The sequence below is a fragment of the Aythya fuligula genome, chromosome 1 (assembly GCF_009819795.1).
Source record: "Aythya fuligula isolate bAytFul2 chromosome 1, bAytFul2.pri, whole genome shotgun sequence".
In the NCBI taxonomy this organism is placed as follows: domain Eukaryota; kingdom Metazoa; phylum Chordata; class Aves; order Anseriformes; family Anatidae; genus Aythya; species Aythya fuligula.
Genome location: NC_045559.1, coordinates 61,055,923 through 61,068,806, shown reverse-complemented (window position 1 = coordinate 61,068,806; position 12,884 = coordinate 61,055,923). Strand labels below are relative to the sequence as shown.

The 12,884-nt window shown below is 41.8% G+C and overlaps 1 protein-coding gene across 1 annotated transcript in view; it reads right to left on the bottom strand.

Annotated features, from left to right (window-relative positions):
- Nucleotides 1-574: 574 nt before the first annotated feature.
- The window catches only part of CREB3L2 (cAMP responsive element binding protein 3 like 2), a 72,936-nt gene continuing 60,626 nt past the window's right edge, over nucleotides 575-12,884 (bottom strand). The window contains exons 8-12 of the mRNA XM_032187400.1: nucleotides 12,337-12,405; nucleotides 5,250-5,349; nucleotides 4,185-4,311; nucleotides 3,274-3,499; nucleotides 575-2,414 (exon numbers count right to left, since the gene is read on the bottom strand). Coding sequence (XP_032043291.1) covers nucleotides 2,339-2,414; nucleotides 3,274-3,499; nucleotides 4,185-4,311; nucleotides 5,250-5,349; nucleotides 12,337-12,405 — 598 coding nt within the window. The 3' untranslated portion in view covers nucleotides 575-2,338. The remainder of the gene's footprint in view (nucleotides 2,415-3,273; nucleotides 3,500-4,184; nucleotides 4,312-5,249; nucleotides 5,350-12,336; nucleotides 12,406-12,884) is intronic.

Below are 12,884 nucleotides of genomic sequence, written 5' to 3'. Positions count from 1 at the left end.
CTGTGAAGAGAAAGAAGCTTTAGGGAGGACACTGAGCCATGATGAGCGGGGAACTCTTGCAAAATAGACTACAGTGGCATCCTTCTCTCATTTCCACCAAAGGTAAAATAATAAAAAGGCACTTGCATAGATGAATTGGGCATAAACTAGAAAGAGTGTCTGCACACCAAAACTCACCATTAGCTCACGGAATCAGGCACACGTTTCACAATCACTAATGTGAAACACCTTTTTAAAATGGCACAGTGGGGGTTGATCCAAAGCCCACTGTAATCCACCAGATTCTTTCCACTCCCTTCACTGAGCTTTGAGTCAGGCCTAAAGGCAGGCAGCAAACGGGATATCAAAGGGAAAAGGTCTAAAGAGAATGAAGAACAAGGAAGGAGCAGGTATGGCAGCTGCTGTAATAAAATACAAATCCAATATTTTACAAAATAGAATACTTGCAGGAAATATCTACTGTACATAGTAAAAAATTACTTGTAAGGCTAGGTTAGTTTTTCCCTTATTTATCACAAGAAAAAAAAAAAAAAAGCTACATTTTTTTGTGTGTGTTTTTGTTGTTTTTCTTTTTTTTGTTTGTTTTTTTTTTTAATTGACTTCTGGTAAACCATAAAGTAGCTATGCTAGCCTGCTGAATTAGGATTTCCCCATTAAATCCATCCTCAATGGAGTCTGAGTGCCCTTCTGAGCAATCAGATAAAACCCAGCCCAAATCCTGGGCTAGATTTGGCTGTGCCAATCCAAGGATAAATTCCAAGAAGCACAGCTCAGACAAAGGCATGAGCAGGGTACCAAAGGGACACAACCCTTAAACGCAACAGCTATATGGGACAAGAAGGAAACAGTGAAGAAAGAAGTGTACTGGACCAGGATCAAATGTGAATACCGCTCTTGGCTTTTCCACTAGACTTGGGCCAGTCGCTTCACCTCCCCGTGTGCCTTTCTCAGCCCTCTTTTGCCCTGTCTGCTGCCTGCATACAAAACCCTTCAGGTCAGGGACTGTCTTGCCATGCAGTCACCTCCAGGCCTGAACTGTACACATCTTTCTGGCTAAGCGGTTGGTCTGAGATCACATCTCTGGAAAAGGACATAAGAAGAGGAGACCCATAAGAAGAGGTGGGGAGGAGGTGGAGGAGGAGTGGGTGTTCAGTGATATTTGTATGTCCAATTTCAGAGCTTGCCCAGACCACGTGCAGGGTTAGGGAAGGTTAATTCTCTTCATTGTGACTGCTTGAACAAAATCTTGCAAAGCTAATAAATACTATTTACAACAGTAACAGGAAGATGGCAAGAAAAAGAAAACACAGGACAATTTGAGACCTGGTCTACATGAGAAATTCCATCAACGCATCTAGAAGCCAATAAATAAAATCCATACGGTGCTCTCAGGAGGCACTTCTGGTTTAAGCCTTATATTGATTAAGTTTGTTGGGAAGGAATTGATCCAAACTAAACAGATTAGCCTTAAGTAGACTAAAGGACATCCACCCAAAACATTGCATGAAGTTAACAAAACCTGCTTTCTAAATAGATTTAGTTAAACTAGTCTAATTCTCCCACACAGACAAAGTGTGACCAAGACAGTGACTGATCTTTGCTTGAATTCCACATGGGTGGAAGCAGTAGAGATGCCTACCAGGACTGCTTCCAACCCAAAGAAAAAGCTAACTCCACTAAATGACAAAGGGGTTGGTGGGGAGAAGAGAGGAAGATGTAAGGGAGGACAATGCAGCACCATCATTGCACACCCCTCTCCTGCCTGTGCTGTTCACAAAACAGAACTGGGGCCCGTTCTTGTGCCTTCAGAGCAGATGAAGCACATGTTTCTCAATCTTCCCCAAAAGGCTCAAATGCTACAGACCAATAGGCATGGAGCTGTGGCTAGATTCTGAGCAGCATCGTGCCGCCTCTCCTGTTTCTCTCAATTACCTCCTCCCAAGGATCCCATCACCCACATGCTCCCATCGGTTTTGCGTATTCCACTCTTTTACCAAATGTCTTTGTGCACAGATGATGATGTGTACATGCAAGCACAGGCACACATACACAAATCAATCATCAGCACACTGCTGGTATCTTTTGCAATCATAATTCAATCCTGCCCTTGCAATATCAGACAGGAAAGAAATAAAAGCAAAGAGGGATTGTGTGTGAAGTAAGGAAAGGAGTTACAAGACAAGAGATCCCATCTGCAGTCACAGCCTCACCAGTCAATGCAGAATTTGGTGAACTCCCTCTCTTTTGTGCTTTGGTTCACTGAGGATGACAAGTCAGGGGGACTTTGGTTGAAAATATGTGGGAAAGAGGGAAGTCAAGAAAAAAGGCCTTTTTATTTTTAAGAGGTGGCATTGACTCTTCTATCTATTTCAATTATCTTCAGTGTTTCATTTCCTTCTATTTCAGAGTTGACTCTGTAGGAAAAAAACAACAACAACAACAACAAAGGTTAACACTAATAGTTAGTCATTTTTAAAAGCACATATCCTGCTCAAATTAGCTAATGCTAAAAAGGCGCTCAGTATTTACCAGGTACCCATCAGTTGGAGTACGGTAACACATTGAATTAGTCATCTCTTTGGCCCTGGGTATAACTTCGACACAGACGCTCAGAAGGCACGCTTGGTGTGATATGGCTCAACCTAGGCCTCTGAAAAGCATACTTCTAAACACAACCCACCTCCACCGTTTGGTGTGCTTGCTACTGCTTGTTAGCAGAGACCAAGACTTGAGCCATCAGGATAGTGGTGGGACAAACAAAGTTACAGTGGAAGGAAAACTGCACCCACATATTTAAACCAGTAAATTTGTCTTTTTGCAGAGGCTCCAAACACAAACTTACGTTAAAAATAAAAAATAAAAAAATGAAAGAACTTCATGCTAAGAAGTTCAGATAATAGATTTGCCTTTTAAGTCTGAATCCTGCAAACTTTCTGCAGCATGCATTAGTAAGATCACTGCTGTGAGAAGCTCCAGCTCTTCACACCCTAACCTCAACAAAGCCCAGTGAGTCACAGCCTCACACTTCCACCCAACTGGTAAAAGCTTATTCCTTTAGGAGACACGCAACTAAGTGCTTAAAGAAGCGGAGTGGGCATAACTAACAAGCCTACAAGGGCTAGGTTTCTGGTAGAAGCACCGAGCTTGGCAGCTTTGTTACTAAAATATTGTTGCAATCACTTCTCCAAACAAGAGCAGCAATACCTTTGTCTATAAGCTCCCCAGACAGAGAGTCCAAACTCTTGTTTCACAAGCAGCCCATCCGGCACTCACCTGTGCTGCTGCAGGCCCAGCAGCACTGATTTCTCTAGCCTCGTCTCGTTGGCTATTGTGAACTCCATGATATCATCCCGCTGCATCCCCGGCACAGCTTCCAGAGCTAGCGCCGTGTACTTGGAGCTGTCTGCGTGCCTGTCGTTTCGATCTGCAAAGGAGATCGGGCTTGACGACTCCTCCAGCTGGTGAGGCTCTTCATATATTAGCAGACTCCTTGATCTCACTGCATATAAACAGAAGGGAAAAAAGAGGTGAGAAGGAGGCAGGTCAAAGAGAACAGCCCTGGTCATTTCAGGAAATGGAAACCATCAGAGCAGAACTAGAGCTGCAAAGGTCTTGTCATTGCAATTAACTGGGTAGGTTGATAGCAGTGGGAAGATACCACAGCAGTGGTCCGAACAGGCATCAAAAAGCTCTAAACTCTTCACAGAACAAGAGCAAAATGAAATAATCACTTTAATAACATACGTTTAAAGCAACTTGTTCTGAACTGGCATGCAATACTAACAGCTTCTCACTCAGTCCTTGGACCTTTAGTTGACACTGGCAAAGGAAGCACCAGCTGACAGCCGCTGTGTTTCCTGACAGTATGAGCAAGTGGTACAGAGCAGAAAGCAAACTCTCCTGCTACCTTTTACAGACTACTAGCCTTAACTCCTCAAATAGAAACATAAAGGCTTTAAACAGAAGTACCAAGCAGGCTAGTGGAGAAAGGCTTTGCTCATCTTGATGAAGTCTGCTGCCATCAACACACTTTGCCAAGCTATCTTTCTTTGTTATATACCCTTCTTCTATATTGATGCATGGCCAGCTAAGGAGCAGAAAAACAAGAGGTGCTTGGGGATGGCTGTGGGGATGGGGGTGAAAAACAAATGCCAAAGAGCAAGACTGAGGTGGTTGTGACTTACCAATGGAGTCTGTGTAGGACTCTGGTGAGGAATGTTGCCTGGGCAACACCATCTTTGTAGCAGAAGGATATGGCCCATAGCTCTGAGAGAAGCTGCCAAAAACTACTGCAAAGCACAGCACCACCATCTGGCAAAGGGAAGAGGCATAAGAGGTTAATTGCACCACCTCTTGGCCCATGCGTACACATCAAGACTAAAAATCGACACAAAGCAGATCTCATAGGTCTTTGAAACAAAAGACTTGAGGCTATTTTCATCGCTATCTACCATGCCTCTTAGCAAAGGCACATACACAAGAACAATTCAGTGCTTTAATCCTGGGGTTTGTTTTCAGTGTCTGCCATCATTTTGGCCTGTTGCCTTATTTACTCCCAAAGTTGAAAAGCAGACACAACCGCCATGTGTGTTTTACAGATACTGTCGGGAATTTCCGAGGTTATTTCTGCTGCTGGCCCCAGTCTTGCTTCAAAGTGACAGAGAGGCTGGCAGCCAATGAGAACAGCATAGGCCTTGAATATCATTTCCATCAATTTATAGCACCAGCATAAAGGGAACTTGCTGGCTGGGTGTAAGGTGGGAAGAGCTTCATTCTAACCCTTTTCATATCCTGACAAATATTACTGAAATAGGAGAGAGGTAGATTTACAGCCTCAGTCATATTTTCATTTGGATGAAAAGGTTTATTTTTACTGGTATCTGAAAATCCAAGCATCAAAGGGCACCCGTGTTTTCATTTTACAACTCTAGACACCATTTCTCACATAAAATATTGTAGGAAATAATAAAACAGGTTACTCAGAGGAGCAGTGCTGCTTCTTTCATCACTGCAGCACCCCGCCAAAAGCACAAGCCCAGTCTCCTCCAGAATTTAATGCCCATTAACAATCATTAATCTTCATCAGCCAGGATTCTCACCTATCTCAAAATTAAATGTGAAATTATCAAGAGAAGTTTCCCAACCTGAGCATTTGGAAGTGAAGGGCTTCACAGAACAGAGGATGTGCCTTTGAGCAGTGGGAAGGGAATCTCATTCCCCTACAATTCCCAGTTTTAGGGAATACTCACCATAAGACAGGTCCCTGTCTGTGTGCTAGCTGCCTTACATGAACGGGACACCTTTCCAGCAACTATGGCTTGGAGTCTCTGCAGCTGCTGAAGAAGTGTTCTGGAAAGCAAAGATGAGGCATGACCATCAGACGTAGTGATCTACTTGCTGGCTAAACAGCTTTTTGCTTCACATTCCACACCTGGCAATAATGCATTTAGTTCTTGTGACAAGGTACAGATAATTAAAATCACCACCTTGAAATCAGAAGTAAGGAATGTTTTTAACTTTTACAAAGTTCTTGCATGCATTAGCAATGAATCTTTCAAAAATATCTTTTGCCTTACCCTCAGCTGACGTCCCTGAACAATGACTTATTTACCTTTTTCAGAAAGTTATTACAAATAAAAACTGCTTCTAGGGTTTCTATGGGAAGCAACTCTGGTAGGTGTACGAACAACTGAAACTCTCTCCATGCAAGTGACTGGCTACTTATATAACCTGGTTCTATGGCATGAATTGAGCAGGAGTTTCACCATTATTTGAAGTGGTGCAAAAGCAAGCTTGTAGTTGCTGTAGTTGATGGTACAGGTATATATGTCTACCCCCTTTTTCTGAAAATGCCCTGTACAGTGAATTGCTTCATTTTCAAAGAAAGGGATTTAAAACACACACTTCGTTTTCCACAATTTCATTTAATAAATAAACTATTTTATTGCAATTTGTTAAAACCTCCAGGAGTTCATGAAAACCACAGTTGCTTGAAGCAGCTATTCTGACTGTGCCGTTCAGAGGTAACCTCCATGGCAATTCTGTTCTGGTTGGAGTCAGCAGTCATGGACCAGGAAGGTATTCTTCTGCTTTTCTGACTATGTTTCTTCTGCTGTAGCATCATTACTTGCTACAGTCAGGATATTAGTCATTCAAGACGGCAATGATCTCAAAGAATAAATGGTATAGGGTTTTCACAACTGTTTTCATTAAAGCTTTTTTTTTAACAGAGGAGTAACCCAAATGCCTGTCCTCATCACAGTCAGATATAGTACTATTTTGCCTCAAGATGTTAACTTTGCTGTTTGTTTCCAATTTTACTTTTTGCTTCTCTTGTACGTCTCACTACCTATTGCTGAGGGTAACCCTCGCAAAACTCCAGGCAACAGCTTTGGAGACCATGACGTCAAACACTAAAGCAAGAAGCAAGGTTAGGGTGTCAGAGAAAATAGAAGGTTTATTTTAAGATCAAACCAGCTAAAAGCTAATTGTAGGACAGACCCAGAGGTGCCTTTACAGCTCAATATATACTTGTCTGCCTATTATTATAGATTTTTTTAATCATCAATGATCATTGCTAATTAGGGTTTAATGAATTCAAGGACTTCAGGAATGCATTCTGAAATGAGCACAAGGCACTACAGCACATTTATCTGGGCCAGCAGATCCTTCCCAACTTATTAAGGAAGGATGTCTTGCATGCTCTTGAGAGCACCCTTTATTCTGCAACTCAGTGTTAAAAAGAAGAAAGCGGTTTCCTTTTTCCTTCTTCAGTCCTTTATTCACAGTTAGAGACCATAGGCAAATTAAGAGATGGAAACAGCATCCATCACATAGATGAGACCAGCCTAATGCTCTGCTCCCAGCTAACATTTCTCCCCAGTGTCTCCCTTCCGTCCACTTCATGGCTTAGGGGTCACACAGACTTGCATACAAGCTATGTATCATCTTCTGGCACCGAAGAAACTATTCCTTCCATATGCCATGTTACACAGCAATGCCTTTTTAACCCTGCAATCTCTGAGCTATTACAGAAGACTAAATCCCCCCCAACCTGCTTCAGGCCTGAGTCACTGCGACTGACAGAGAACAGCTCTGAGGCATGAGAGGAAGGAGCTCTCCTCCTCCCCAGTTTGGGGGCTGGCAGCAGCAGCAGACTTGAAATACATATCACTCCTGCCTCTTTTTGTGGAGGCGTCAGTGAGAAAACAGTTAATGGCTGTCGAGGATAACGACAGGGAAGAGGCGATTCTCCTTGGTTTTGCTCATCTCGGCCTTTTTGTGTCCAATTTAAAAAACCTGCTGGGCAGAGCGGGCCCAGAGAGCTGACACCAAAACACTCTTGTTTCGGAAAGTGTAATTAAGCAGGTATTTGAATCTGAAATGTTGGAAGATTGGATTCCAGGATGTGAAGACCTTTCCAGCACACCAGCTGCCTTCATTGTTACTGGATGGCTACAGGGATGGTCTGGTCTAAGAAGAGAGGACCAAGGAGCAGTTCTCCACTCTGAAGAACAAGAACTTGGGTTATACCGTTTCCTCTAAATATCATCAGGAAGGCCAAGAATGCTCTTAGTGCAATGTACTGCCAATGGCTAGATCCTAACAGGAGAAAATACAATCCCACGGCAGCGTGTATAAGGGGCTTTGCACCCACAAGGATTATTTTCCACTGTGTCTGACACATTTCCCAGTGATATTCAATTAGAGGGTCACCTCTGTAGGAGGTGTGAAATGTGCTTTCACGCTTTTCCCTGCCAAGGGAAGCACCTCAAAGGAAAGCTGTAAAGTGACTGAAGACTCCTGCTCTCCTTTCCAGCACTCCCAGCAAATCCACTCTGCCCATGATGTCTTATTTTCATGTGTGAATTCACATAATTATCTTCAGAAGGACCCCTTTCACTACCAGAGTGAGGAACAAGTCAAGGCTTCCCCTCTGCTTCCAGTGACACTTTCAGTATGGAGAGGAAATCTGTCACTGCAGGACCTAGCCACCTGCGAAACTTCCTCAATACAGTATGTAAATTTAAAATCCAACATTGATTTAAATAACAGCAAATAGCTTCTAGGGGAAAAAAAAAACAATGTTTATTTTGACCTTTTTTACTTCAGAGAATGTATCTACTTTGCGAGGCACAAAACTTATCATAAATGATTAAAAAGCAAGAAAAATATTCTCTTTCTTTCATCTCTACACACAGAGTCCTTCTCTGCCTGTCCTATCTGTAGGACAAAGCAAACCCCAAAGTAAGGTTTTCATTTAAAGACCAGAATACCTCAAAGGAAAAATAAACCCAACAACAACAACAAATCATGATTCTTTCTGTTTTGAATTACAAAGGAAAAAAAAAAAAAAGAAAAGAAAAAAACAGCATTTTTTTTTCATCAGTGTTGCTTCAGCACAAAAACACTGTCCTGCTGCTTTCAAAATAAAGAGTTGGGTCCAGGGCTGTCAAGCTTTGTCAGCTGTTATGGGGGTGGTCTGAAGCGAAGTGCAAGATGTCTCACTGTATGTAAATCCAGATCCTTCTCGTCTTGAAACAAGACTTGGTTAAAGGGATTTATCAGCCTCAAATGAATGAAGGGCCATGTAAATCAGTACCTTTCAGTACCCTAAAGGGGGCCTCCAGGAAAGCTGGGGAGCGATTCTAGGTCAGTGAGTGTAGTTATAGGACGAAGGGTAATGGATTCAAACTAAAAGAGGGTAGGTTTAGATTAGACAGGAAGAAATTCTTTACTGTGAGGGTGGTGAGGCACTGGCACAGGCTGCCCAGAGAAGCTGTAGATGCCCCATTCCTGGAGGTGTTCAAGGCCAGGTTGGATGGGGGTTTGGGCATGCTGGTCTGGTGGGAGGTGTCCCTGCCCATGGCAGGGGAGCTAGGATTGGATTGTGTTTAAGGTCCCTTCCAACCCAAACCTTTCTATGATTCTGTGATTGTCTATTTGTGATAATAATATTTATGTACTCAACCATATGCTAATTGCATCCTATTTCTATCTACTTCTCCAGGAGAAGTGAACATCAGTGTATTTATTTATAAATATAGACTTAACAGAATCGAAAAAGAAAAGTACATCTCACATGTCATACACATAGTACCCAGTCTTTCAATTCTGTCTCTTTAAGCCCAAATAGCCACAGTTTCCAGTTAGACAACACTGGTGTATGGACCACAGTAAAAGCCTAGACTAACATCAGTTTCTGTCTTCGGTCCCAGTGCCACCATGTGAGTGGATCAAGCCCTCTTGGTGACAGGGACAAGTCGGTTCAACTCTTGATGTCAGCCTCTTCTCACACCCTTCTGATACAGCAGTGCTCAACATGTTTGGACGCTACCCAAACCAATGAGACCCTTGCTCACTTGCGGCTACAAGGCATAAGAGACGTGCATATAATAATGTGTTCCTGTAGTTTTGAGAAAACTCCTTAGAAAGGAACTTGGATGGGTTTCTTGCAAGGCACTGAGTCACATAAATTAGGAGAGGAAACATATGCCAGTGTTCTAATACTGAAGATGCCAAAAATGCTGCTGTCACCCACTCACATTAATGAAAATTAAAAACTCCCCCGCATCTTGATCCCACAGCCTCCTGCCTTGCCTTATAAGATACATGAAAGTCAAGGAAGATTCTTCTGGATACATTTTTTTTGGACCACATTTGCACCTCTTACATCCAATCTTTTCAGTCCCAGAATTTCAAGCTGAGGCAGGTTCTTGGGAAAGATTCTTCTAAAATTTTTTACGCTGCTTTTTTTAGCAAGAAATTGTGGTGCTTCCATGGTTTGGAGCCAGACTTTGAAATGTAAGCAGGGTTTCCCTGAAGTCCTAGGTATGTATCTGTGTAAAATTTGTTCTATATATAGACTAACAACATGCTCTGAAAAACTGATTGCACATACTGAAAGAAAATCCTGCTGCTCAATAGTTGTATGTGCTGGAAATTGCCTGTCAGCTCTCCTCAACTCCAGACAGACTATAAAAACACAATAGTGACTGCACATGCATGTCCACAAACTTTTAGGTGAGCAGCTATGGCTCACTTTTCCAACAAGGAAAAAAAAACAAACATAAATTTTGTCTTCATCCACACTGAATGCAAAAGGATTTTGTATGTAATCAAAGTGCTATTTTATTGTTATATTTTTCCAGTCTTACATTTTTTTGCTATCAGAAACAGCTCTAACACTTGTAGATCTACTTTCATATAAAACTGTCACTGAGGTCTTTATTTTTTTTACTACATTGAACACTCAAAGTTGCAGCTGAAGTCAACTTGGACTCTGATTTGAGCATATTAAATAAGTCACGTATGACTGCGTGCTTAGGAACTTTGAGAAATAAGGTCCTAGATATTTAAATTTGGACATCCAAGAATAAAATTGGCAATGCATAATTTGACCTTCGCTTCTCTATGAGCTTCGATCTCTGACTGTAAGTATGAGATGAAAGTACCAGCTATAGGATGCTATGAAGACAAGTTCTGAAACATTTGAGTAATTTCTGGATGACACATCAAGGCAATGTACCAATGAGGAAACTGGTCATTTTGAGTTCAATGTAGAAAAATGGATTATGTATATTAAGCAAGGACCTGGAATCATTCTCTGAACAAGACGTTTACAAAGCTATACACTAAATTAAAGAAAGTGTCTCTTTGGGGTGAGGTTTAAAAAAAATGGTGTTACATAATTCAGGCTTGATGAAAGCAGGCACTCTTACAAATCTCCCCATACTTGGATTTGCAGCCTTCACAGTTTTTAGGTACAGTTTGCATCTAAATACCCAAACCAGATCACCATGAAATACAAGAATTTCTGTGAGGAGGGTCAGGAACATCTGTTTCTCTGCAGGAGATTACAAATCAGCACTGATGCTCGTGCAGAGAGAAGAAAACAATGCAACTCATCCCATATGCCCAGAATATGAAGATTTCAGAGATAATATCATGTAGGTAGGTAAATAGTTTTAGACCAGTTAGCTTTAGGGAACTAAGATTATACAATAACAGAGAAGAGGTCCTAAAAGAACGGAAAATATTATTAACAAAGCCATTCTCATGACTTCATCCGCAACAAGAGATGTAAATCTGGCCAAATTTAGCCAAACTAGGGAGAACAATTCAAGGCTTGACAACTTCTTGTCCCTGAGTGGATCATCCACAGCTGCACCCTCCCTTTTAGCAGCTGTTTTCAGCACCTACTGGGATGGATCCTAGGAGAAAGAACCCTATTCCACACCTGCAGAACAATTCCTGGCTCTTTTACATAAAGCACTGCAGGAAGATACAGGAGGGACAGAAATGGCTTGGCTCTCTTCAAACAAGCAGCAGATGTCTTTATGCATGAGCAGTGTGTGGGAGACACTCTCTAGCAAATTACAGTGCTACAGGGTCTGGCTCCATGAAATTAGAGATTGGATCCGGAGATTAGAAACAACACATGCCACTCAATTAGCAATACATTGGCTGCCAGACAAGCTCTGGGGCCATTTTTCACGATCGTGGGTCTTATCTTGAAAACCAAGTTGCCTCCCACTTCAGTGCTACCATCATGTTTAGTGGTAATATTCAGCCATCACTTCAAATGCCTCTAAACAGAAGGTGTTACCAGTGGGCTCACCTAGTACCTACTCCTTGGAATTTGCCTTCAACAGAGAACATGCTGAGCATAAGCCATGACTGACACTCCATTCTCAGCTAACATACAATTCAAAGCTCAGCTATAGATCATTTTCTGCCACGTATCCTTTGAGAGTCACCATTGAGACACCTATTTACTCAGAAATGAAAAAATGAGAAGAAGCTGATTCCCCCTCCAAAGGAAGCAGTATTTCCTAAAATGACAGATATTCTGTGGTGTCAGATGATCAGAACAGCGTACAGTAACTGCAATGGTAGCTAGTAGTCCAGAACAAACTAATACTGACTCTTGAGCTTCAACAGTAAGTTCTACGAGTGTCATGTTCCTGGTCACGGCCTCCTGTCAAAGCAGTCTTTCACAGACAAAAGACAATTTGGAGAGTTGGGCTGCAGTCTTTTGTTTGTTATGCATCACTAATCATGTTTCCTTGGGCAGTGGAAGAGCTCAAGGAAGAATACTAAAAGGTTTCTCAAACACACCACAAGCTAGGAGACAGTTTAGCAGCTGACATCAAAGGCCCTGCATTTTACATCGTGCTGCACTGTCATGGTAACTGTTCTCCATCATCTTTCTTTGACACTAATCAGATCAGATACAGCTATTCTTCACATTTCGATTGATCTCTTAACTTTAGTGTTTTCCTTTTTCCCTGTAAAATCATGCTACAGTTTTGTTTTATTCCCCTCACACCTTACCTGTTAGTATTCTCCAAGACTTCGACCTTCTTACGCAGCTCGCTATTTTCATTTGAACAGTTCTCAACTCTGGAAATAGCAGAAGGAAAAAAGGATATAAAAAAATCAGTCCTTTATTCAAGACATTCTGAAACAAAACAAATTTGCTTTCACAGAGAGCTCTGTGATTCTGCCTGTATTTACAAAAAGTTACACCAACTGACTTTAGTCATAACCTTTAATCATGCTTCAAGGTGCAGAAGACATTGCATTAGATACTACTCGCTATAGAGCATCTGCTTACAGTGCTCAACTACAACCAAGTAGGTGCAGCTTATTCAGGGTAATCTGTAACTACTTTTTGCCCCTTGAAATAGCTACAGCAAAGACCCTGCTCCAACCTTCTCTGTGCATCAGGCCACAGGACAGATACTTAAAAGTCACTGAACATGTTCCATCTGTATTGTTAGCAATTATTTTGTGCAAGGGTGTTCCATGTGTGCATTTCATTTCTAGGATGAAGCACCGAATAATTTAACAAATACCATGCTTCTGAAATCAGATCCTTG